Consider the following 27,795-nt stretch of genomic DNA (forward strand, 5'->3'; position numbering starts at 1 on the left):
TACAAATCCACCTAGCAGCAACTGGCAGACAGAGTAGTTTGTGCTAATGTGGTTATAAGCAAAGCAAGTGGTGTAAAAGGTTTGTCTTGCAATACTGCCTGTTTGCAACATTGTGTATAACTAAGAAAACCAGTTACATCTTGTTTCCTGTATGATTTTGCCAATGTAACTGAGTCACACATAGCTGGGCAAACCTCAACCAATCTGATCCTAGTACAGTGGTACCTCTGGTTAAGTACTTAATTCGTTCCAGAGGTCTGTTCTTAACCTGAAACTGTTCTTAACCTGAAGCACCATTTTAGCTAATGGGACCTCCTGCTGCCGCCACGCCGCTGGAGCATGATTTCTGTTCTCATTCTGAAGCAAAATTCTTAACCTGAAGCACTATTTCTGGGTTAGCGGAGTCTGTAACCTGAAGCATATGTAACCTGAAGCGTATGTAACCTGAGGTACCACTGTACAGTCGTACCTTGGAATTTGAACAGAATCCGTTCTGGAAGTCCGTTCAACTTCCATAACCAAATCATGGCTTCTGATTGGCTGCAGGAAGCTCCTGCAGCCAATCAGAAGCTGTGGAAGCTCTGTCGAATGTTCAGCTTCCAAAAGAACGTTCGCAAACCAGAACAGTCACTTCCGGGTTTTGGGGAGCCAAAACGTCCAGGTTGCAGGGCATTCAGGATCCAAGGTACAACTGTATACTTTTTCCAGAAATGTGTTTGGTGCTATAGAACTCATAACTCCACAGCCTGTTTGAGACCACTGTAAAATGTAGAAAACAGGAATAATAGAATTGTAGAGTTGGGAGGGATCCTGAGGGTCATCTAGTCCAACCCTCTGCAATGCAGGAATCTCAACTAAAGCATCCATGAGAGATGGCCACCCAACCTCTGCTTAAAAACCTTCAAGGAAGGAGAGTCCCTCACCCCTGGAGGGAGGCCGTTCCACTGTCAAACAGCTCTTAACTGTTCTTCCTGATGTTTAGTGGGAATCTCCTTTCTTGTAACTTGAATCCATTGGATCGAGTCCTACCTTCTGGAGCAGGAGAAAACAAGCTTGCTCCATCTTCCATGTGAGAGCCCTTTAGATATTTGAAGATCACCCTTATAATTGGCTCCATGCAGCATCCTAAGCTGATGATGATGGTAAAACACAACACTATCATCAGGTAGTGCAGCCATTTTGTGCCTAATCATATGTATATTTTGGGTGCATTGTTCACTCAGTCCAGCTGTTCCATTCCTTCACAAGTACAACACTGAGATTTAAAGCCAGGGTTATTTGCATCCATAGTATTTTGAATAAAATCTGATCTGGAGTGAATCTTTACTGCAGAAGTACTCAACTGGTATGCCAACTGGGTTTTTATTTGTATGCACAGCTTCTGTTTTTTTCTGTTTACAGAAAGCTGCAATTAATGATTTGGGACTTTTTGCTCACAATCTTACAATGTAAGCAGTACCAGATGATTCCTTACAATGTATTACAGGGACACTGCTGGTCAGGAGCGATTCCATACATTTACTACTAGTTTCTTCCGTGGAGCACATGGATTCGTTCTTGTCTATGATATCACAAGTACAGAAAGCTTTCAAGGAATTTCACACTGGATGAAAGATATAAATGAGGTACGTTTATAACATTCTGCCTTTGCTCTCAATATACAATGATCTTTGACAGGTTCATAGAAGCTATGCACCCAGAACAGAGTGCCTTTTTTATGCTGCTGCTATTTAGATGGGGAATCCACTGTATATCCCATGATCTATCACTGTTTCTCTCTTCCTGTTTTCTTGTGTAAAGTGTTGCATCATGGTAAAGAGAGGTAAGTATCCGCATGATTTGTCTGGACCACAGTCTTGCTCTCTCTTCTCTTGGTTCACAACTCCTGCATTCCACCTGTGCATTTACTCACTTAGACATCTTGCTCATTTCATCTGCCAGTGTGTTAAAATCCTGGACACGTCATCATGTTGTTACCCAACTTTTTCCCAATGTTGCCCCAAATTTCAGTTTTTGCTTTTGAACATGGGGTGGTAGAGGTGGTGACAAAGGGCATGCATATGTCCCACAAACACGTTAACATTGATTGGGATGGGTTTGAGCACATGGGTGAAGTCATGGGTGAACTACAGATTTAGTATTTGTTAAAAAATTGTATACAATCCTGAATCTGTCGTTCTGGAAGGAGAAAGCCCATGTTCACAGGCAATATGCAAAGATTAATTCCTGGAGAGCAAGGAACAAAAATACAGTGGTACCTCGGGTTGAGTACTTAATTCGTTCCGGAGGTCCGTACTTAACCTGAAACTGTTCTTAACCTGAAACACCACTTTAGCTAATGGGGCCTCCTGCTGCCGCCACGCCACTGGAGCATGATTTCTGTTCTCATCCTGAAGCAAAGTTCTTAACGTGAAGCACTATTTCTGGGTTAGCGGAGTATAACCTGAAGTGCATGTAACCTGAAGCATATGTAACCCGAGGTACCACTGTAAATTAATTATAAGAATATTGGCTTTGGCATATAGTAAAAGACCAGCAAATCAACAAAAATATATAGTAAGTCTTAAACAGTTAGACTTCCATTTCTATTCTGCAATATTCAGTATTCTCATGCCTCTCTATATCAAATTGTAGGATTATTATAATTATTAATTATTATTATTACATTTATTGGCTACTTTTTGCCATGGTAACTCAAAGCAATTTACAATATGTAAACAAACAAACATTTACATTCTTACCGGCATAAAACGGAAAACAAATAAAAATCTAAAAGACAATCCTGTGCTTAAAAGGCAAGATTAAAACATCCTACCCACTCAAGGGAATTCTAAGTCTGAAAGTCTTGCTGGAGACTATTAATTCTCACTGTCATCCTATGCCTTACACAGGGTACAACTTAACAGTGTTTTACCTTTATGGGGTAAAGTTTTATTTTCTTAACAGTAAATGGGAATAGAGGATGGACTATTCTATACCCATATGCTCCAGTATCTTGCTTCCAACAAGCTGCCATCACGCATCCTGTGGCAGTGAATTCAGCTAATGAGCCCCACCAGCAAAAGCCCATGCAAGGATTTCTTCTAGCACAATGGGGCTCCCTTGGCGTCTCCTCCCTCTGTGCCACCCCAGTTTGGCTGTGGGACTGGGGTCAGGAGAACTCACTGAACAGTATGGCATGGAAGGAGAGGGCAGATTGCTCCATCAGGCAAGCAGAAATGGTTGCACCAATGGACTGATCTGCTTAGTGCCATGTTGAATTCTTCCCAAAATATTTATGTGTAGTCTTATCTCATGCATGTAACGGATAGGATTATGCTGTTAGTTGTGTGATTTCTACATGTCCTGTTGTGTGCTGTTCCTGTGTTGTATTGGTGCTGATGTGCTGTGTGGATAGGGGTTTTTTGAGATTTTTTGTAAGATCTTAAACCACGACTTCATCACATAGGATATTTGGAGGGGTTCATTGCTGAGTAAAACAAGAAGTGTCCGGCCAAATCCTAAGCAACTCCTTCAGTTGCCTGTGAGTCAGTAATTTTTGTCCCACCTTACATATGATTCCACAGAGCCCTTAAGGCAGCTTCTAACTTATGAATAAATTTCTTTAAAAATATAATAGAAAAGGAGAAAAACATGTTTAGAACACAGACAAGCAAACTATCTTAAAAGATGATCATACTTTAGGTTGTAAGCTATTTCGGGTGGGGACCTATTCTGATGTACTTGATAAAGCGCCATACACACTGATGCTGCTACACGCCTAGATAACGATAACAACTATGAATTGTTCATAGGAAGAGCCAATTCTCAGGTTAAAGTGTGATATTAAAAAATCAGCCACTGCTTTGCTTTTGTTTGCTAAAAAAAGAGTCTTCATATCTCTTTTAAAACTTAAGAGAGATAGCAGGACAAGCTTTGCTGGTTCAGGAGTTCTATCATGGGGGTGTCATTAGTTCTATTGTGGGGGTGTTATTAGTGAGAACGCCCTGCCAATCAGGCAAGGAGGCATTGGGAACCAGCCCCCTTTTAATAATTTTGATGTACAGTCGTACCTTGGATCTCGAACGCCTTGGCTCCCAAACAAATCGGCTCCCGAACGATCAAAACCTGGAAGTGAGTGTTCCGGTTTTCAAACATTCTTTTGGAAGGCAAATGTCTGACGGGGCTTCTGCAGCTTCCGATTGGCTGCAGGAAGCCACGCTTTGGTTTTTGAACATTTTGGAAGGCGAATGGACTTCCGGAACGAATTCCGTTTAACTTTGAAGGTACGACTGTACTTCACAGAAGGGAACTCCCAGGTAGCCTGGACCTAATCTGTTAAGGACTTTAAAGGTTGCAATTTTTGCATAATGCATCAGGGTCAAGCTAAACATTACACTTAATGCTTAGCATGCAACTATAGCATGTGGGGCGGTAAGAGTTATTTCTGCCCTCCCCAGCAGTGACCCCTCCTGAAAATCTCCACCACCTTGCACATGGCTGCAAGGCTTGGTTTAAAAAGTTCCTGTTGGGAACTTTCCCCCTAAGTATCATAAAGCTGACTGAATGGGATTTGACCTTGTTTTGAATATGTTGGCCTTGTTTTGAATAGGTGATCAGCTTGCACTGCAAGTACTAATAGTGTGCAGAGAATTTCTGCATCTTTTAGTTTAGCTAAATGGCGGCCCTTCAACCATTGTTGCATTCCAATTATCCCTGACCAATAGTCATGTTGACTGGGTCTGATGTGAGTTGGAGTCCAAGAACAAGATGTTAGCCACCCATGGTAAAATAATAATAATAATAATAATAATAATAATAATAATAATAATAATAATAATAATAATACCTCATCCATCTGACTGGGTTGCCCCAGCCACCCTGGGCAGTCTGGAACCATCCTAATGCTTTATATATTTTATTTTGAATATCATTAATCCAATAGTTGTCGATGCCTCTGTGTCACAACCAACATCTTTGTAGATCTGTCAGAGTTAACCAGCAAGTGCGATATTAAAGAATAATGTAAATGTTTGTATGCCAATTATGCTAATAATGTGCAAGGCTTGCAGATTCTGTTGTGGGGAAACATTACTTTTCAAGACAGGTCAAGATATACTGGGACTTTAATATTTAAATCATTCTTACCTTTCAAATGAAGGACAGCTTAATACTCTGAGCTTATAATGCTGATCGCAGCAAGTTTCAAGACAATCAGCATGTTTATTACAGGAAAATTGCTTCAAAATACAAGTTTGCTTTACAAATTTCTCATATGAGGGTGCAAGATTGATATAGCCCTTTCTCTCTCACAGGTGCTCATATTTTTTAATTGAGCACCTGTGAGAGAGAAAGGACTATATCAATCTTGCACCCTCATATGAGAAATTTGTAAAGCAAACTTGTATTTTGCAAACTTGTAATCAGTTTTAGAACATCGTTCAGCATGCTCATGGTATAAAGTGGCTTTGAAGTCAAATATTAATTTATAAAGATGAAGGAGGCGGCCATTTTATGACACACAAAGGTATTCTCAGAAGTTTGTGGGGCAGAAACTGGGGAGAGGAGAAGGCCTTCCCCCCCAACCAGCCCTCCTTGTTCCCGAGGAGTCCTACCCGCACCCCTGCCTGGCAGCTGCAGCTTTCAGGGCAGAGGCAAGTCCTCTGTGTAAAGACTGTCTGGGTGAATTTGCTCACGCTTTTCAGTACCCCACAAATCTGAATACTGAGCTAAGTATTTAACATGCAGCCTTACGGCAAAGGCCACCCTAGTAGTGATGCTTTAAAGTGCTTTTTGTATTTAACATACATATTTTTAAAAATGCAAGTACCATCAGATGGGGGAGGGCTTATAATTAGCAGGAGTATAACAGACAGGGAGAATGAATTTAACTCAGGGGGGGGGGGAATTCCTCTTGATGCTGTTTGCATTGGCAACCTTTTGGGATTTCCTCTCAATGCAAATAGCACTTTCAGAAGCAGGATTTCTTGCACCCTTCCTGCTGTGCCTGATTCACCCTATGTCCAGCTAATGCTCTTTGCATTATTTTTATTTTATTTTTGCAACCTGCATGTTAACATCACAGCTTGTTGGGCCCTTAATACCAGCTTTTGGGCTGATCAGGTACAATATGTCATTTGCACTGAACCTCTATGCATAATCTATTACTTTTGTGTACTGGTGTTCATGTTATTAAACTGCTCCTCCTTGTGGCCAAAGATCATATAGAATCCAGATGATGAGCCGACTGTTGTTAATCTTCAGAGCTGTAAAATCAGTCTTGATTTTTCCCTTATTGAAGGATCTTCTTGTCCTTGGCTTAAGGGATGACCATAGGAAGCTAATGTAAGTAACTGGTCCTAGATTTCTTAAACTAACTGAAATATGCTCGGAGTCCTGCAGTGATTTCATGCTCTTTATTGCAGCTTGTAAAACAGTGATTGCATTTTCCCGCAAACCTCAGGCCTTTATATACATTATTTACACAATGAGTACCGTTTGATTGGCTGATTCTGCTTCCCTCCTGGAGCCTGATTGGTCTTCTCCTGCAAACCAATCAGTTGTTGCATTCTAGGATCCTACCTGCCTATTGTTCTTGGGTCCAAGCTTAGTACATAACACTAATGTTAATAATTTGAATTTTGCAAATCTCTATAAGAGAAGCTACTCACTATTTTAAGATTTCGGTTGAAGCAACATGTATAATTGCATTTTTCTGGGGGTGGGGAATGATTTGTTTATCGTTGCCCTTCTTTGCCTTTTTGTGATTTTAAAAAAATGAATTTGGAAGAACAACTCAGGCAATAAGATACAGTGGTACCTCGCAAGACGAATGCCTCGCAAGACGAAAAACGCGCAAGACGAAAGAGTTTTCCGTTTTTTGAGTCGTTCCGCAAGACGAATTTCCCTATGGGCTTGCTTTGCAAGACGAAACGTCTTGCGAGTTCTTGCGAGTTTGTTTCCTTTTTCTTAAAGCTGCTAAGCCGTTAATAGCCGCTTAGCCGCTAAGCCGCTAATAGCCGTGCTTCGCAAGATGAAAAAACCGCAAGACGAAGAGACTCGCAGAACAGATTAATTTCGTCTTGCGAGGCACCACTGTACATAACTTTCACAATGCAGGAAAAAGGAGGCACACTTTCATTTTGTTGAAGTACTACTTTTTTTCTATCTCTTCAAATGTGGAACGCTTAAATCAAATGTTATTAGGAAGCATGCTACTTCTCTCATTAAATAATAAAAAGGTAAACTACTCTATTTATTATATGCAGTTTTAGGAACTTAGAATATAATTTTATATAGAAGAATCAATGATCTTAATGAGTAAAGCTCTAGTATCTATTGAAACAACCATCATTTTCTTCTATTAATCCAGGTCAGATTGATTCATTATTTTCAGCTTGTGCTTTGCACCCTTGCAATGAGCTTACTTCATTTGAAAGACTACATTATCCTGAACATCAGCTGCAGTTATGAAATGAGATTAGTTGAGTGGATTAAGAAGATGAAACAGTAACCTTAATAATTTTGCCTGCTGCTGTACTGCTGAAATGAAGCAACATAGTTGTGAGTCAGCATAACTCTACTGACGTTTCATGAATAAAAACCATGTTCCTTCATGCCTTTTCAGATGTTTACATCAACACAGTGGGGTGGGACTTTGTTCTCCCCTTATAATTCATAAACACAAGGCTGATGTTTTGTGCAAAGTGACTTTTGTAGCTTCACTGAAGCCAAACAAGTCACTTCAACTTGACACACTCAATTCAGTGAAGTCTCCTATTTCCCTGTCAAGAATTAGAACAAGTTTTGATGTCCGTGTTAAGTATCTGGATATTTGTCCTCTTGCAACTGAAGAAGACCACTGGTTCCAATAAGCTATTTAATTGGTTGGCTCCAGAGGCAATTTGCACAGGCAGAAACATTGGCTTGCACAAGAGGTGTGTGTATGTCGTTTCCTCACTCTGTCAGCAGCCCACTGTGCCACATCTCACACTGTCAGGACTTACTTTTCGGAAGGCTCTGGCAACTGCAGTTCAGAGGACGGAGTGGGAAAGCCTTGTTCCTTGAACATAACATCATTCACGGTTCTCTGTATCCAGCCCATTAAGTATCACTAACTTTACAATACACATACATTTGTAAATGCCAGGATCTGTTTCAGAACATGTTTCTTCTAATTTAGATATTCATAGATGCCATCAATTGCCTTGAAGTAAGAGAGCTATCCATTATATGCCCACATTGTATGCTTCAGTCACAGGGATTATTTTACCCTCTGTTCTTGAGGAAATTATTGCTGCGGTTCATGTATGTCTTGACATAGGATCTGTGAGCTGTCAGAAAGCAGTAGAAGTAAATCTAACTCAAGGAGACACCTAATTGAAAGTCAAAAATAACAATAACATTGTGAATACTTTGCTAGAGATAGGATAGTTTTCACCAGTAGGAGCTAGGGACTTTCTTGAAGCAGAAGCGTAAAGATTTGTGTCCAGTCCTGTGCATGGGACTTACTTCACAGCATATGTACATAGGATTGTGGCCTTGCTTATTGCTGGATAGGAGTAGTGGCTTCTCTTCTAACATTGATTTCTATGTGCATTGCTTTGCCAAGGCCTTTAGGGGTACACCCTGGGCAAAAGCAAGTAAGCATGTGCTATGAGATACCACCCTCTTTCAAGGAAAATATTCTAAATTGGGCGGGCAGGTGATTCATAGTAGATCTTGTGATTTTGGAAGCACTATGGGAGCTTGTATGAGTCCTTGTTGAACCAAGAACCCAGCATGTAGTAAACTTGGTTGTGGAGGATCTATCTATCTACCTGTCAATCATCTATATCTATCTATCTATCTATCTATCTATCGATCTATCGATCTATCGATCTATCTCTATCTATCATCTATCTATCTTCCAGCTTGTGCCTCTCATATCATTGTATTGGCATTCACTAAGAAGTAAGTAGTTTCCTTAGCTTAAAGAAATATAGAAGGGGGCAGGAAGGCCTGAATAATATAGAACAGTGCCTTATGGCAGTCAGATTATTTGTTCATCTAGTCCAAAATATCTGCTCTGACTGGTGGTGTCTCTGGTACATGATCCTTCTAGCTGGAGGTGGCAGGGATTGAACCTAGGAACTTCTGAAAACAAAGCAAGTACTATACTATCACTGAGCTATAAGTTCTCTATAGGAATAAGTCAAATAAGGTAGCTGGGTTTGAGAATGCACCTCAACCCCCGGGAGAAGAATGAGTTGTATACATCAGCTATCCTTCTCAGAGTAGACTTATTAAAATTAATATATGTGACTAACTTAGGTTCATTACTTTCAGTGGGTCTACTCTGAGTTAACCTTAGTGGCATACAACCCCGTTTGTTTGGAGAGGCGTATCCTGCTGTTGAGTGTATGTGGTATATAAGAAGCTCTGCTAATGGGTTGCTTTTTTAGGGTGCTGATCTTGTCTGTCTTATGTATTGAACAGGGGTGTTTGTGTTGTTGCTGTTGTTGTTGTTGTTTAGTCGTTTAGTCGTTTCCGACTCTTCGTGACTGTTAAGTCGTGGGTTGACATAGCAGCCGGCACAGCGATTTCTTCAAGTAGCTCTTTATTATGGTAAGCTGGAATAGAACTGACTGCGAACAGCTCAGCCGGCCTGTATTTATAGGCAGCCGGCTGTCAACATTGTAACCACAACAGCCCAGAGTTCCCGCCTAAAATAACTGGCGCGGACCTGAGTGAAAACTATCTACAGACCTGAGTGAAAACTATATACAGTATCCCCCTGTTGGCCCAGGGTGAAACTACACTACATAACAGTGACCCCATGGACCAGAGCATGCCAGACACTCCTGTCTTCCACTGACTCCCGCAGCTTTGAGAACACTGTCCAACCATCTCGTCCTCTGTTATCCCCTTCTCCTTGTGCCCTCAATCTTTCCCAACATCAGGGTCTTTTCCAGGGAGTCTTCTCTTCTCATGAGGTGGTCAAAGTATTGGAGCCTCAGCTTCAGGATCTGTCCTTCCAGTGAGCACTCAGGGCTGATTTCCTTCAGAATGGATAAGTTTGATCTTCTTGCAGTCCATGGGACTCTCAAGAGTCTCCTCCAGCACCATAATTCAAAAGCATCAATTCTTCGGTGATCAGCCTTCTTTATGGTCCAGCTCTCACTTCCATACATCACTACTGGGAAAACCATAGCTTTAACTATACGGACCTTTGTTGGCAAGGTGATGTCTCTGCTTTTTAAGATGCTGTCTAGGTTGTTTTTATTCTGCTTAATTACTGTGGCTTTTGTTTTACCCACCTGTACTGAACAATGCATGTTGAAAATATTTTGATTTCCCAGAGTAGTATCTTTCGGTTCCATCAGTTCCATTTAGCTGGTAACTACATATTTGCAGCCTCCCCCCCCCCCCTGGTTTTTAAGCCTCATGCACACCTCATCCATTTTTAATTATTGTGGCTATGGATTGTAACTGATGAACAGAAGTTCATCAGTTGCCTTGGCACCTTTCTCTCTGGCTCCCCAAGAATATGAAAGATTGGTGTAAAGGTTGTGTCACTGGTGCAATGCCGTAATTCATGGGATTGATCTAGGCCTAGGACTTTAACCTTGCATAGTGATTAAGCTGCATCAGGATGAGGCTCCAGATACAGCATGTTCCATCCCTTCTTAGTTCATTAAAGCTGTAGATAATGATGCAACTTGCCTCAGACTCCGTTTTTTATATTTATTGAGGAAATGATTATTGGGGGGGGAGCTGGACAGCATGTTTTGGAGTCCACTTTATTGATACTCATTTCACTTCATTTGTTTATAGAAAACAGATGAAAACGTGGAGGTAATACTGCTGGGTAATAAGTGTGATAAGGAGACCGAACGTGTTATTCCAAAAAACAGAGGGAAAAAGGTAAGGCATTTATCACATTGTTTCACCTCTTCTTTTTTAAACAAAATATATAATATAAACCAGGGGTTGTCAACCTGGTCCTTACCACCAACTAGTGGGCGTTTCAGGATTCTAGGTGGGCGGTAGGGGATTCTGTGGCACAAGCTGAATCCTCCTTCCGTCACGCACTGGTGGGCAGTAAGGAAATTTTACCATCGAGAAAGATGCATTAGTGGGCGGTAGGTATAAAAAGGTTGACTACCCCTGATATAAACATATAAAATACAATATCTGTATGAAGGGCAGATTTTTCAAGTTGTATCTCAATATAAGAGTTCCCTTCTAAGAAGAATGCATTATTTGCATATTTTGCATCAGTCTCTTGCATCTGGAATATGCAAATACTACAATTTTTAATTGATCTATACAAGTAAATACTGGCCTCCTACAGAAGATGAGCAAACTGCATGCTTTTTTGGAACCATTTGTGGTTAGTCAACTAAAAGCTATCGTGATGAATATTCAACCAGGGGGCAGTGTTGGCGTATCGCATTTTCTGGCGTCTAAATAGTTCAATGCCTTTTTCAATTGTATGGTTAACAGAGTAACTTTGTGTTAATGGAACAATCCATTACCATTTCTCATTCCTTTCTAGATTTTGTTTGAATTGCTCTTCCGTTCCTTTGTCACAATATAGGAAATAATTCTGATTTTTTTCCATTTGGTGCAATTTTCCTAGGGAGCAGAACAGCCAATATTGCCTGCTTTCATCAAGTAGTATCATGTAGTATTTGCTTTGCTAATAAATTAGTAGCATTTTGTCATATATAACTGTAAACATTGAGAAAGCTCACTATTATCCTTAGAGCAGGGGTTTTCAACCAGTGTGCCATGGCAACACTGGCGTCTGTCCCTCTTTCCTTCCCTCCCTCCTCTGATGCTCTCTTGTGTCTCTGCCTCCCAAAGGCTTGCACAGCTCTTTGTTGCAGCAGCCCTGGCTACAAGCTCCCCAGACAAATGGCACCTCTGGGGCTGGCCAGGGGGTGCTGGTTGCCAGGAGCTGAGGCAGCCTTGGAGTAAGCAAGCAAGCGGGCGAGGGAGCCCAGCTAGCCAGTCCACCAGCCCTTGCTGTTGGAAATGGACAGACAAGTGGGGTGGCTGAACAGGCAGGCAGGTGCTGCGCTGGCCTTGCTGTGCCTGCTGTGTGCAAGGCCTGCCTGGGAGTTGAGTGTCTGGTGCTGAGGAGGAGCCATTCTGCCATGCAAGCCTGGCAGTGCCCGCTGCTGCCATTGCTGCCTCCCAAGGTGAGTAAGGTGCTGGCCTCATGTTCACCTTTGGCCAGTCTCCATCGGGCCACTAAGGCTGAGGGCATCCTCTTCCCAGGCCCCTGTGGGGCAGTGTGAGGAGGCACTTCTCTTTGGGGCAGCTTAGCCCTACAGCATCAGGTGTCTCCAGACCATTCAGAAGGCCTGACTGTAATCCTATGCACCATTTTAACCAAGATGTAAGGCAGTGGTTTTCAACCAATGTGCTGTGGCACCCTGGGATGCCTTGAATGATGGTCAGGGGTGCCGTGGGCAGCACTGGCCTCTGTCCCTCTTTCCTTCCCTCCCTCCTTTGATGCCCTCTTGTGTCTCTGCCTTCCAAAGGCTTGCACAGCTGTTTATTGCAGCAGCCCTAGCTACAAGCTCCCCAGGCAAATGGTGCCTCTGAGAGGCATCTCTCTTTGGGGTGGGGAAGCTCAGAGACCAGTGATGGCAGCAGCAGGTGCCTGGAAGACTCCCAAGGAGAGGGGAGAGGAGAGGAGGCTGAGGGAACACTCCACAAGGAAGGGTGTTTGAAAAAGAGTGAGAGGCTGCCAGCCCTGCAGGCAAGGGGTGACATAACTGGGCTCCTGAGCCCCACAGGGGTGCTGCAGAAAGAATGTAGTTGGTCAAGGGAGCCGTGAACTCAAAAAGGTTGAAAACCTCTTCCTTAGAGGACTCTAAAGATAGAATGTATGAAAAATCCTTCATTGGCCTTTGGGAGTGCACAAATGAACTTTAGTCTTGTCCTGAGCAGTGTGATTTAAGTCATTATTGAAATCACTAAGCAAATAGATAAATTTTAATTATTTGATTTGAATCAAATTTCCCATACTAATCGGTTGATCTAATTACAAAAAATATATAATTTCTCAGATCCTAAGATAACTTATCCTAAGATAAGTTAAGGAAGCTCACAGAGGGGGAAATCTTTCTATCTCCACCCACCTGTAGCTCCCTCCCTTTCCACCGTGCCTGCCCACATGGCACCTGCAAAAAGTATTGGTAAATATTCCCACTGTGTTCAGTGGAATGTGGACATGTTCAAAGTAGGAGAGGCTGAGCCAGTGCAAACAGGATCTGAGCAGGAATGCAAAGTCTCTCGTGTATTGTGGTTTTTGGAGGGAATATTTACTAAGACTAGGGCACCCAGTTGGAGATCCCTGCCTTTTGTGTATGACTTCCCTTTTTGAAACAGTGTTGAATGTGAACTAAACCAAGATTGAGACACATTTCTTTTGAAAAATCATCATATAAGCTCTAAGTACAGGTTCTAAGAGAGCCTTACACATTCCCTTAATTAAAATTATGAGATGTTCTGACATATGTTGTGTGGGTGGTAGAAATATTAAAGGCTAGACAAATGTGCTGTTTTTCAGTCAGAAACGCCTAGGCAACATTTTCCAGCTTTAAAACTCATGCCTTTATGTGGTTATCCATTTCAATTTATGCCCTGCCTGTTTTCTGTTTGTATTGTTGTTTGTTTGAATATAATAGTTACATCTTTATTAACCTTTATGTGGCACTTTATATGGGGAAGCTTTGAAATCCTGTTTGCCTTTACAGAAACCTTACCATTTTTATTACTATTTGTAACATTCCACCACCACCCTTTTTTCATATAGCTATTTTATTTATTTGGACCATTTTGTCCCTGCTCTTCAGCTCCAAATGCTTCTGACAGTAGCTGACAGTAAAAATAAAAAATAAAAATAAACTAGATACCGTATAGAACAACATTAAAAGGAGCAGAAAATTAAAATAGGAGTTTCATGCTTTCTTAGCTCTGGTTTTATTCTGTATTTTAAAAGGTATTAAGCCAAACATCAAAATAAATACAATTTATTTCCTTGGCACTGGAAGGGGATGGCACCAAGAGGGGAGCCTCTCTGGGGGAGAGTGTTCTAATGATGGAGTGCTACACCAAAAAGTGTTGGATATCCTCATCCTTCTCTCTTCTTCAAATACAGATGACCCTCAGAGAATAGCCTCAGAAAAGGATCTGGGCTTGTATTCAGTGAAGTCGACCCATTTATGCAAGGACTTCTACTTGCACAATGGAATCTCTCCTTCTGCTCTCCTCTTCCTGAGCTTGCCCCACCCCCCATCACCACCACAAAAGTCTGCTCTGGATGGATAAGGGAACCCCCAGAACAGGTTGGTGGAGCACGGCAGTATAAGTTGCATTGCACAAGTGGAAGTCCTTGCAGAAATGGGACCACTTTGTTGGGTACAACCCCGTGTGCTTTCAGGTGTTTACTGAGATAAACAAATAATGGTCTTCATATTAGTGCTTTGCTGTGTTATCAATTAGATTATTCAGTTTTAAAAAGTTTAATTGACTTAAAGGGTGCCCATGCTTATTCAGGCAGCAATTATTTGTTTAAAAGTTTCTTTCAACTACTACTGCTGCTACTGCTACTTATTACTATTATTAATTCATGTTATAGCCTGTCTTTCTTCCCAAAGGACCCCAGGGGGGCTTTCTTACCATATGACCACTGTTTCTAGGTTGGGAGCACCATTTTAACAGGCACTTCATGCCCGCTTTCCTTGGTTTAGGAAGGAATACCTCTAACTGAGCAATGGGGGACCTTCTTTCCACAAAGAACTGTGTTTCCTCAAGGGTAATGTTTGTTGTTGGGTGGGTCCAAAATCACATCCTGCAACCTTCATTCTCTGAAGATCACCACACACACATGCTCACTCACACACACACACATACACACCTCCCCCCCCAACAAACATGCTCCTTGACCACAGCCCATCAAGAGCCGCCAACTCAAGGCATCCTAGGTTCTAGCACAAAGAGGGGGATGGGCAAGGAAGCTGGTTTATTTGGAGCTACCACAAAGTGCCTTGAGCAGCTTAAAGCAGCACCTCCCCATCTTTTCCTCTCACCTTTCCCAGCAGAAGGGCAGGGGAGTAGCTGCTTCATTGCCTTTGGAGAACCAGCTCCACACAAAACAAGCTTCCCTCACTCTTCAGCTTCCATTTATTTGCCAGTTAACTGACAAAAAAACCACCCACTTGCATTTCTTATTATTTTTAATTAACCAGGTTGAAGACCTATGTGAGATTTTTCAGGGACACATCTTTATAAGCCTCTTTTTTACCCCAAGAACACACATTTTTCACCTCAGATTTTCATGCTAAACGTCCCAACATTTTGGTCGTTAGGATTCAAGCCTCTGTTTTGTATGGGATTCTAAAAATCTTCCTAATGTGATTCATTAAATTATTTATTTCCCCATGGCTTACTTCTATTGGCACGAATAATTCAATCCTTTTCATTTGTTCCTGTAATCAACTACAGAAACCAGTAATTACAGGTGCTCAAAATAGCTATAAATTGTATGCCTCCCTCCCTCCCCCACTAGCCTAGAAGAAAGACATTTTCTAGGGAGCTACACTCATTTCAGGAGAAATTATTAGATTTGCTATTCAAAAAGGCATGTATGCTCTTTTCTTTCTCAATTTATTTGACCTTTCTTTTCTCCTTTGTAAGATCTCCATGGGGATCAGAAGGCCAAACATGTTTGAAAAGCATGTCTGAGAAATGTCACTGCAAAAATGTTTTTAAAGCTTTGTAGAGTCCATACATTTGTAGTATTTTACGTTTGAAACAAGTATAACCTAAGATTAGAATGAAATTATTGTTGTATAGTAGAAATATGTTGTTGTTGTTGTCATGGTCATCGTCGTTGATTTATTAATTGCCTTCTAATTTACTGTCTCAAGGCAATTCACACATTAAAACAGTTGAAAACCTCAAAACAACAAATACATTTAAAACAAGACTGAGAGCATGTAGACACTCGTGGTTAAGATCCATTTATGTTGTGTTGGGGGAAATAAATAAATGGGGAGTGGGGGAACCCACTATTTCCCACACTCCATTTATTTATTTATTTTCTCCACCTGTACACCCAACAGATTTTCCGTACTAAGCTTTGTGAAGGCAGCATGGGGACTCTGACAGCATCCCAGAGCCCAGACTGTCTGCTGTCTGTGCAGTCTTTGAAAATGACAATGTGTGGGCCATATTGGTTTGAACCCAGCTAATTAAGGAGACTTACTGTTGGTTAAATCTTGCTGTTAAGGAGACTTACTGTAGGTTATTATTATCCAATAATAATGGGGGGACAGAGGGGCGAGAGAATAGATTATATCTATGGATATAAAAGCAAATCCCCATTTAGGTGGGCTTATGTTCCAAGGTACCATGCATATATTTGAGATACAACTGAAAACCCCCACCCCACCCCTTTTTGTGACGTTTTTTATTCACCTCTGGGTTTGGCGCAATGCGCATGTGCATAGTTCTGCACATATTGAACACGGTTAATGGGGGGGGTTCCTGTATATTCATTACCAACCCTAAATAGACTGTGAAATGAGGTCTGTTGATTTCATTCTGTGACAGAGTTTGTAACTGGGATTGTGCAAACCACTTTTCAAATTGAGTTTGCTATAAATTGCACTTTCTAGGCATTAGTAGTGTTTGAATTCAGACTCATGTTCCTTTTTGTTTGTTTGTTTTATTTTCCAGCTTGCTTGGGAATATGGAATACCCTTTTTTGAGACCAGTGCTAAGGACAATATTAACATTGAAGATGCTTTTTTAGTGCTAGCTAAAGAAATATTGAACAAGGTAAGCTCACTGCAACAACTTCTTTTTCTTAGACCAAATCTTGTAAATTAGATGGCCCAGAAATACAAATTCATTCCTGCTCTGTGAATATATTTAGCCTACATATTGTTGTCTTTACCTTAACAAACAATGATGTTTTGAAGAAAGAAAATACATGTGATAGAAAGGGAAAGTTTAAACATAAGGATCTACTGACTATGTACCTCCATCTACCTACTGACCTATAAGTTTGGGATCAGAAATCTCCAGACGTTGTTGGCTGGGCTCTGGCTCCTGTAGAGACAGACTGGGGCCTTCTTAAAGGGATAGACACAGAGGCCATTCTGCCTGAGGATCCTCACTTTAAGGTTTCTGATCATGTTGACTTAGTCTACAGTCTCATCCAGTCCCAAAACAATGACCACTTCAGACCCATCCAATCTCTCCAATAGTTTGCCTAAAATCTACTTTCCACCCTACCCACCATGATACACTAGTTCCTCTGTCCCTACAAATCTATGGTGTGACCACATTTGGAATACGATGTACAGTTCTGGTCTCCTCACCTCAAAGAGGGTAAAGGTAAAGGGACCCCTGACCATTAGGTCTAGTCGTGACCGACTGGGGTTGCAGCGCTCATCTCGCTTTACTGGCCAAGGGAGCCGGCGTACAGATTCCGGGTCATGTGGCCAGCATGACTAAGCCGCTTCTGGCGAACCAGAGCAGCGCACGGAAACGCCGTTTACCTTTCCGCCAGAGCGGTACCTATTTATCTACTTGCACTTTGACGTGCTTTCAAACTGCTAGGTTGGCAGGAGCAGGGACGGAGCAACAGGAGCTCACCCCGTCATGGGGATTCGAACCGCGACCTTCTGATCGGCAAGTCCTAGGCTCTGTGGTTTAACCCACAGCACCACCCGCGTACTCCACATTAAAAAATAAATTATCATATAAAACAGCAGCATATCTGCTACCCCCTGGGACTGATGAAGAGCTATTGGAGCTTTTGAGCTTAAATAGTCCAGAGGCAACTGTTGGGGAGGAAGACTGGCTTGCTGGAGAAAGAGCAGAGGTCTAGGGGATAACCATGTCTTTGCTCTTCTATAGCCTCTTCCCCTACTAACAGTGAAGGATAGGGGGCTTTGCCAAGAGGTTTCCCCTGCTATTCCAGTCATCTAGTGAGAAGATGTATAACAAGTGCACTGGAGGTAACCCTAAAGGGTTGTAAGAAGGGGCCGGCAAGAGGCCCACTGGATCTGTTGCTCCCCAAGCCCTATATCCTGGAAAAAGGGGCTACTAGAGTGTCACGAGGCTCAGAAACTTACATTAAGTGTAAAGGGACCTTGGCAAATGGACACCACCAAAGAGCAAGACTAGCCAGAAGTCATTCAGATGGACTTCCGAAACCTACTCTCCAAGCTGAAAACACAACTGAATTCCACTGTGGTCAGCATTCATCCCACATTTGTCATATAGCAGGAATGCAGAGCCTGTGGTCTTCATATGTAGTTGGACTGCAGCTCCCATCATCCCTGATCATTGGCCACGCAAGCTAGGGCTGATGGGAGCTGAAGTTTAAGGAAACAAGCCAGGATCAGAAACCATACTTTGAAGTTGACTTGTTTCCCCAAACTACAGTTTGTCTGAGCTCAGATGTAGCAATAAACCCATTAGTTAAAATTGGAAGTGAAAACTACTATTTTTTTTTGTCAGGAGGGGATGGAGAGCTGATGAGCCCAAGGTTTGTTCATGTAACACAAAACTATAAGTTAGCATTATGCCCAAAGGTGGCCATAGTGTCCACAAAAGCTGGCCGTTCTTTGTATCTCATGGAAAACACTGTTAATTTGAAAGTGTGGCTTCTGTTGTTAGGAAGAGCTGAACTACCTTGAATGGGTATGTTTTTATATGGGAAATTGAAAATAAATGAAAAACGGAGTAGCTGAACTATGCATTTCTATGACTTTCAGGAATACTGTCCACCCCCCTCCTAAGTATACATTTAAGAAATTTGTGTCATGCACATTCTCTTACTTAATATGTGTTTTGACAGCATCTAGAATCCTGAATTGGCTTCAGCATCTGGGAGATACTGAGCTGTCTGACTCATCTCACATGCTTTCGCATTGTCAGGAGACTGAGTCTTGTTGTTCTGACAGTGAAGTGCTATTCGTGAATTAAATTCCTTAACCTTAGCGTAATGCATTTTGCTATTGTTTCTATTTTTAAAAAAGAAAGACTACGGTGAGAGAAATCTAGGAATTCCAGATTGCAGTCAATTCCGAACAGACAGCACTACTTCATACAGTATATAATTTGTGTATGAATTCACTGACGCACAATGCAGTGATGGTCACTAGCTTAGAAGTCTTCAAAGGGGGATTAAGCAAAATCATGGATGATAAGTCTATCAGTGGCTGCTAGCCATAATTGCTATATGAAATCTTCATGTTCAGAGACAGCATGCCACTCAGCATTAGTTGCTGGGAAACAAATAGCAGGAGAACAAGATTGTCTTCAAGTTCTGCCCAAAGGCATCTGCCTAGTCATATAGGGAACAGCATGCTGATCCAACAGGCTTTTAGTCCTGAGGGTAGCACTGGACTGCAGCATGTGGACAACAGTCATCAGGCTATCCTGATCCACAGCCTTTCAGGGTTGCTGTGAAGATGTAATGATGTGCTTATCCACTGCTAGAGAAGTTAGCTGAGCTCTGGTCAACCACACGTATACCAGGAAGTCAGAATAGTCCAAGGCCCACTGGCCATGAACACGGATGGACTTGCACAGGCCTGCCTGAACTGGCAGACACCTGGGTTTTTTTTACAACCAGTAGAGCATGAGACTTTTAATCCCAGGGCTGTAAGTTCGAGCCCCACATTGGGCAAAAGATTCCTGCATTGCACTAGATGACCCTTGTGATCCCATCCAACTCTACGATTCTGTGATTCTATGAATGGTCACTCTACTATGGAATGCTGTTTTTAAAGTCATATTTATTAATGATTATTAATGTTATTCATAACTGTTTCAATTAATATACTCCTTAATATCACGAAAGCATTTGTAATGCTAACTTCATTCACACTGGATTAAATTCTATTATTCTTTTCCCTCAGAATTCCTGTGCATCCCTTGACTTAGATGTAGTGGACCTATATGAAAAAACACGAAAGAGAAGTTGCTGCAAGCTGTGATGAGCAGTTTTGTATTCTTTCTGATCACGTTATCTATTTTGTACATACCAACACTTGAACTTGAATATTTTGTTCTCCCTTCAATGATATACAAAATACCCAGTTGTTACTGGTATTAACAAAGTAACAGCACTGCCTGTCCACTAACATTTTATTTAACTGCCTGTTACAAATGTTCAAAATAAACAAAACTATGATTTGCACAGGAGGACTGTAAAGTATTATGCAAATACAAGCATAAGAAGTATATTTGTGAAAGTGTTGGTTGTTTATACAGGAAATTTATGAAGTAGAAAGGTGGACTCAGTGGGGTGAAACTCAGATGAAAAGATCTAGTTACAGGTAGGTAGCCATGTTGGTCTGCTGTAGTCGAAACAAAATTTTAAAAATCCTTCCAGTAGCACCTTAGAGACCAACTAAGTTAGTTATTGGTATGAGCTTTCATGTGCATGCACACTTCTCCAGATACACTGAAACAGAAGTCACCAGACCCTTATATATAGTGAGAGGGTGGGGAGAGGTATTACTCAGAAGGGTGGTGGGAATGGGTGATTGGCCAATAGGTGTGGTAAACCTGTTGACAACTGTTAACAACTGCAATTGGTCTTACAGGAAAAAGCAATGGGTGAGATGGCTAAAAATAGCTTTATCATGTATAATGAGACAAGAATCCAGTTGCCTCTATTCAGACCAGGTCTCTCCATGGTTTTAAGTTTGGTAATAAGTTGGAATTCAGCAACTTCTGATTCCAGTCTATTTCTGAAATTCTTTTGTAATAAAAAAGCTACTTTGAGATCTTGTATAGAATGTCCTGGGAGACTGAAGTGTTCTCCTACTGGTTTCTCTGTCTTGTGATTCCTGATATAGATTTATGTCCATTTATCCTTTGGCGTAGAGTTTGGCCACCTGATCGGCATTCTGTACTGTAAACAGACGCTCTCAGAGGAACTCTCTGTACTGGACAACTCTATTAGGAATCACCCAGCTTGGCAAGAGTTCCACAAGGAAAAACAAACCATTTACCACTCTCAACTGGAGTTACTGAAAAAACAGAAAAACAAAAAACTCTCTAACCTTTCCAACCTACAGGCTACTAATCAAAACAACAAGATCAACAATATTGTCAATCTCTCACAGCAAACACTCAGCCCAGCTGAGGAATCAGTCCTTTCACGTGGACTGTCATTCTGCCCTGCCAAATTCCCACACATGATCTAGTTCTGTGGGGACTTGGAAGCATTTTTCTGCCGTTTACGCCTGAAGGAGTACTTTCAACACACACAAGAACAAGAACAAGTGGAACAAACAACATATTCACAACACAACATCTCTCAACCTACTGGGGAACAACTACCACCCTCCCAACACATTAATGAACAGAACATTGACCACCAACTACCACCGAAAAAAATGTTACACGAAAAGGGATTCCACATGGACCCCTCCTGATGGACGCAATACCACACTAGATCTCTACATCAATTGCTTCCACCACAGAATCCAAATGGATGTGACCAGAAAACACCATTGCTTACAACAAAATCTAAACCATGCTGAAAGGAGAGCTATAGATAATCTAAGGAACAACCCAGACATTATAATTAAAGAGGCGGACAAGGGTGGAGCTGTCATCATCATGAACAAAACTGATTACATCTAGGAGGCTCACAGACAACTTTCCAATACTGCCTTTAACATAAAATTAGACTCAGACCCCACACAAGAATACAAAAAAGAACTGAACAAGATTGTTAAGGAGCTACCCCCACACATCCAAGAACAGATCCTCACAAACACACCAGCAGAACCTCGACCAGGAACTTTCTACCTTCTACCTAAAATACACAAACCAGGAAATCCAGGATGCCCATCATCTCAGGTATTGGCACTATTACTGTGGGTGTTTCCAGTTATATGGACTCTGTTCTGAAACCATATGCCCTCAGTGCTCCCAACTATGTATGTGACACCACAGATTTTCTGAGGAAAATACAATCTTTGAATAATCTTCCTAACAATACTATACTAGCCACTATGGATGTGGAATCTCTGTATACCAACATCCCACACATATAAGGAACACCATTTCAGATAAAATCACAGTGGACTTTGCTACCAAACTCTGCCATTTTGTCCTTACCCACAACAACTTCAAATTTGGTGATGACCTGTTCCTCCAGATCAGTGGCACAGCAATGGGCACTCGCATGGCCCCACAGTATGCCAACATCTTCATGGCAGATTTAGAACAATGTTTCCTAAACGCCTACCCACTCAAACCTCTCTTGTACCTGCGATACATTGATGATATTTTTATTATCTGGACACATGGTCAACAGACCCTGGACACCTTCCACCAGACATTCAATGACTTTCACCCCACCATCAACCTAACAATGAACCAATCTATGCAAGAAATACATTTTTGGACACTACTATAAAAATACAGGATGGGCGTATAGACACCACCTTATACCGTAAAGCAACTGACCGACAAACATATTTACTTGCTTCTAGCTACCATCCCAAACATACCAAACAATCCATTGTATATAGCCAGGCCCTACGTTACAGCCACATCTGTTCCAACTTTACAGACAGAGACTCTCACCTAAGATATCTACAGCAAACCTTTTTAGAACTAAAATATCTGCCTGATGAAGTTAAACAACAGATCAACAGAGACAGACTGATACCCAAAGAGAACATGCTGCAAGACAGATCCAAAAAAGAAAATAACAGAATACTACTAGTAATCACATACAGCTCTCAAGTTAAAACAGTCAAGAGATCTACAACCTCTCCTAGACAATGACAGTTCTCTTTCTCAAGATCTGGGAGGAATACCTTTCATTGGCTACAAACTGCCACCCAATCTTAAACAACTCTTCACCCACAATAATACAACAACCAGACTTAACATGGACACTGGTACCAGAGCTTGCAATAAACCCAGATGCCAACTTTGCTGCCACAGACACCTGGACAACACCATTACTGGCCCCAAAAAACATCAAATATACAATCTCAGGACTATTTAATTGCTCATCTTCTAACACTGTGTATGCCATCAAATGCCAACAGTGCCCTTCAGGCCAAACCCTATGCCAAAAGATAAATGGACATAAATCTGATATCAGGAATCACAAGACAGAGAAACCAGTAAGAGAACACTTCAATCTGACAGAAAATTCTATACAAGATCTCAAAGTAGCTGTCTTATTACAAAAGAATTTCAGAAATAGACTGGAATCAGAAGTTGCTGAATTCCAACTTATTACCAAACTTAAAACCATGGAGAGACCTGGTCTGAATAGAGACAACTGGATTCTTATTTCATTATACATCATAAAGCTATTTTTGGCCATCTCACCCTGTAAGACCAACTGCAGTCATTAACAGTCGTCAACAGGTTTACCACACCTAGGAGCCAATCACCCATTCCCACCACCCTTCTGAGTAATACCCCTCTCCAGCCTCTCACTATATATAAGGGTCTGGTGACTTCTGTTTCAGTGTATCTGAAGAAGTGTGCATGCACACAAAAGCTCATACCAATAACTAACTTAGTTGGTCTCTAAGGTGCTACTGGAAGGAATTTTTTTATTCAGCTGAAAAGAGTTCATGTAATAGGAGTCACTTGACAGTGCTACAAGAAGCAAATGCGTCTGCTGAGATGGTGTGTAGTCTAAAAACAATCCAAATGGAAAAGAGTACATGGACTATCTAACACATCATTCTGCTGGTTGTGTAGTTTAGCTCAATTTCATTTTAGTTATTTTTATGTTTTTTCTTAGATCAAACAATTTCTTCCCCAAATTTCCCAACTTCTGAATTACCCCTCTCTACCCTTCTCTAACCCCTGCCAACCTAGCAGTTCAAAAGCACATCAAAATGCAAGTAGATAAATAGGTACCGCTCCGGCGGGAAAGTAAACGGCGTTTCCGTGCGCTGCTCTGGTTCGCCAGAAGCGGCTTAGTCATGCAGGCCACATGACCCGGAAGCTGTATGCTGGCTCCCTTGCCCAATAAAGTGAGATGAGTGCCGCAACCCCAGAGTCGGCCACGACTGGACCTAATGGTCAGGGGTCCCTTTACCTTTACCTTTACCCTTCTCTAAGCTGCTCAGGAATCTCTGGGTCTTTTAAAGAGGCTATACTGAAACAAGAAAGAATAACTGGCTAATATTAAACACCCTCCCCTGTTCCTCAGCCAATGTGGTGTAGTGATTATTGAACTAGGGCAGGGGTAGGCAACCTGAGGCCCGGGGGTCAGATGCGACCCAATAGCCTTCTCAATCCGGCCCGCAGACAGTCCGGGAATCAGTGTGTTTTTACATGAGTAGAATGTGTCCTTTTATTTAAAATGCATCTCTGGGTTATTTGTGGGGCCTGCCTAGTGTTTTTATATGAGTAGAATGTGTGTTTTTATTTAAAATGCATCTCTGGGTTATTTCTGGGGCATAGGAATCCATTCATTTCCCCCTCCAAAAAAAAAATATACTCCAGCCCCCCACAAGGTCTGAGGGACGGTGGACTGGCCCATGGCTGGAAAAGGTTGCTGACCCCGGGACTAGGGCCTAGAAGACCGGGGTTCAAATCCCCACCCAGCCATGGAGCTCACTGGGTGACCTTGCACCAGTCACTGCCTCTTAGCCTAACTTTCTTCACAGGGTTGTTGAGGGGATTAAATGAGGAGGGGGATAACCATGTACACCACCTTGAACTCCTGGGAGGAAATGGTGGGACATAAATGCAATAAATAAATACTTTATCAAGGTAGTAAGAAGCTCCAGGCTCTGGTGTGAGTCATTGCTAAGCTCAAGCGATCCAGTAGCGCTTATGACGCAAATTGCTTTTTTTCAACTCCCATCTTGCTTGGGGCTAATCATACAACCACCCTGGATAAGGAAAGAAATTGTTATCATTGCCACACAAAAATGTTATTTTGCAACCAATAAGATACCTCTACTGATATGCAAATCAGAGATTGTAAAACCGTTACAGAAATTGAGGGACAAAGTCTCAGTTTACAGCTTGAGCTGCATCCAAGATTCCTAGCTGCCAATCGTATGCTTTCAAGAGACAAGACATCAGTTTTTAGTACTGGGGTCCAATTCCAGTGTAACCTTTTCCTTACAGAGGAAAAGCATTACTGATTTGATGCAAAACTGATACAAATTTTGCAGGAAACATCTGTGAGCCTGAGCAGGTAGAAATCTAAACTCCTACTAATGTCGCCTCCCCCACAAAAAAGTATAATATTTGCTTTCTGTGTATGGTTCCTATGAACATAGTACACTTTCCCAGCAGTGTGCCTAGTATAGTTGTCCAACGCTCATTATATTTCAGGATTATTCCAGGACATCATTATCCCATCAATGCCATCAGTTTCCTTTCTTTTGGAGCAATGCCAATAGAACTGGCTGAAGTTGTTTTGTCACTATAATTGAGGCGTATTTCTCTTTCTGTCATACACATATATCTTACAATAGGCAGTATAGCATCTGTTTCCATCTGAGAAAGACCGGTCCTAATGACAATCAGCCAATCCATGGGAGGGAGTACAAGAGATGAGACATAGAACAGAGAAAGAACAAAACATACAAAGGGAACAGAAAAAAGACACACACTATCCCTATGCGCAGGAAGTCTAAGGCTGGTACACCGCTGCTTCCTGCCAGCAACACAGCTCAGATAGATGGATGGAGCAGCTGAACTGCCCCAAATCAAAACTGCTAGGAAGGGGAAGGCATATTCCACCACTGAGAGCTCTGCTGCTACACCAATTACAGGCAGAATCAATGAGCAAGCAAACCTGTCTGTTGTCATCACTGCTGTGCTACACTCATCCTCTTCTCAATGCCATATAACATTGCAGGTGGGCAATTAAAGGAGAGGCAGTATGATGGATGGTGCTAACAGAAGGATTGGGGTGGAAGATGGCTGGTAGCCCTAGCTGAGATGCATGTGTGTGTTTCTGCACACGAACAATAGAGCACAACCGTGGCACAGGAGACCCTTTGCTTTTTTTGGTGCCCCCAGCAGCTACTTGTGCTGCCCTATGGTAAAGCCAAGCCTTTAGTGATAAAGAACTCCACTGAAGGTTACGAATAGCCCTATAGTTGTGCAGCATGATCCTACTTATATTTCCAAAGAGAGATTTTAAGGGTTACCACTGGGTAACACATCCAACCACTTCCATTTAGCTTCAACTGATTAAGTCAAAGGAGGCACAGAAAGAAGGAAGTACTGCGGTTGTAGTAATGGGTGACTTAAGTTGCCCTTCCATCGACAGGGTAAATGTGTATTCTGGTCATGACAAGAGGTTTCTTGATACCTTAAATGACTGTGCCCAAGAACAGCTGGTCATGGAACCAATGTCAGGGAAGGTGAGCAAGTGATCATGGTGCTATTTGGTTCATCTTATGTGTAAGTGGACAATTGTCAGCAGAGTCACATTGGACTTCTGAAGAACAACATTCTAAAAAAACGAGGAGAATGTGAAAAATAAAGTCAAGAGAGTCAAATCTCTCCAGAGGTCTGGGGGTTGTTCAAAACCACAAAAACAAAGGCTGAGGTAGCCTATACAGTGGTACCTCGGGTTACATATGCTTCAGGTTACAGACTCTGCTAACCCAGAAATAGTACCTCTGGTTAAGAACTTTGCTTCAGGATGGGAACAGAAATCGTGCTCCAGCGGGGTGGCAGCAGCAGGAGGCCCCATTAGCTAAAGTGGTGTTTTAGGTTAAGAACAGTTTCAGGTTAAGAACGGACCTCCGGAACGAATTAAGTACTTAACCAGAGGTACCACTGTACTAGGATCAGACTGGTTGAGGTTTCCCCAGCTATGTGTGACTCAGTTACATTGGCAAAATCATACAGGAAACAAGATGTAACTGGTTTTCTTAGTTATACACAATGTTGCAAACAGGCAGTATTGCAAGACAAACCTTTTACACCACTTGCTTTGCTTATAACCACATTAGCACAAACTACTCTGTCTGCCAGTTGCTGCTAGGTGGATTTGTAAAATTGGGATGTCAGGAATCTCTCAGAATTTACAAAGGGTGTGCATTCAAAAGCTGCCCAATTTCACAGCCTACACCTCCCTCCCTCTCTCACACACAGAGTGTTAGTAGATTGACAACAGGAAAAACCCGAGGTACCACTGTATAGTGTAGGATTTAGGTTTTCAAAAACAGGGACCTAAAGCATCTAGCAGGGTTTAATCAAATCCATAATCCAGTCTTCATTTTGGAACCAAGTCTAAATTTGGACAAGAATCTGGGGATTTAGCCCCCCCCCCCAAGCCATGAATCTCACTGTGTGATCTTTGGCCAGGCACTGTCTCTCAGCCTAACCTACCTCACAGGGTTCTTGTGCAGATAAAATGGGGGGATATTGGAGAACCACGTACACCACCTTGAAGGAAGAGGTGGTATATAAATGTAATAAATAAAACAAAATAAGATGCAGCCTCATTTTTTATAGTTTCTCTTTTTATAGTTTTTCCTTGTTGCCCTTGTCCTTGCTCCCCCCGTTTCGTGTAACATTTCGTCTAATGGAGAGTTTTGGAGAACTCAGAACGTTGCTTGCTGTCTTGTGACATTTTGGTTGATCCTAATAATAGTATTAATCAGTGGCGGCGGCAGCAGACAAAAAATGGGGGGGCACAAAAGGGGGGCACACTATTTCTAGATAGTGATTTGTGGGTGCCATATGTCAAGATCGCTAAAAGAAAAATAACAGTATATATACGTCAATCCAGCAAGGGAGTTGGGGGCGGGGGCGAGAGCT

The 27,795-nt window shown here is 41.9% G+C and overlaps 1 protein-coding gene across 1 annotated transcript in view; it reads left to right on the forward strand.

Annotated features, from left to right (window-relative positions):
* LOC310713516 (ras-related protein Rab-10-like) overlaps positions 1-20,200 on the forward strand; it is a 35,900-nt gene extending 15,700 nt beyond the window's left edge. The window contains exons 3-6 of the mRNA XM_083517814.1: positions 1,487-1,625; positions 10,795-10,884; positions 16,720-16,821; positions 19,920-20,200. Coding sequence (XP_083373940.1) covers positions 1,487-1,625; positions 10,795-10,884; positions 16,720-16,821; positions 19,920-19,997 — 409 coding nt within the window. The 3' untranslated portion in view covers positions 19,998-20,200. The remainder of the gene's footprint in view (positions 1-1,486; positions 1,626-10,794; positions 10,885-16,719; positions 16,822-19,919) is intronic.
* Positions 20,201-27,795: the final 7,595 nt, after the last annotated feature.

This window comes from Podarcis liolepis (genome assembly GCF_965112155.1).
Source record: "Podarcis liolepis genome assembly, chromosome: 8".
In the NCBI taxonomy this organism is placed as follows: domain Eukaryota; kingdom Metazoa; phylum Chordata; class Lepidosauria; order Squamata; family Lacertidae; genus Podarcis; species Podarcis liolepis.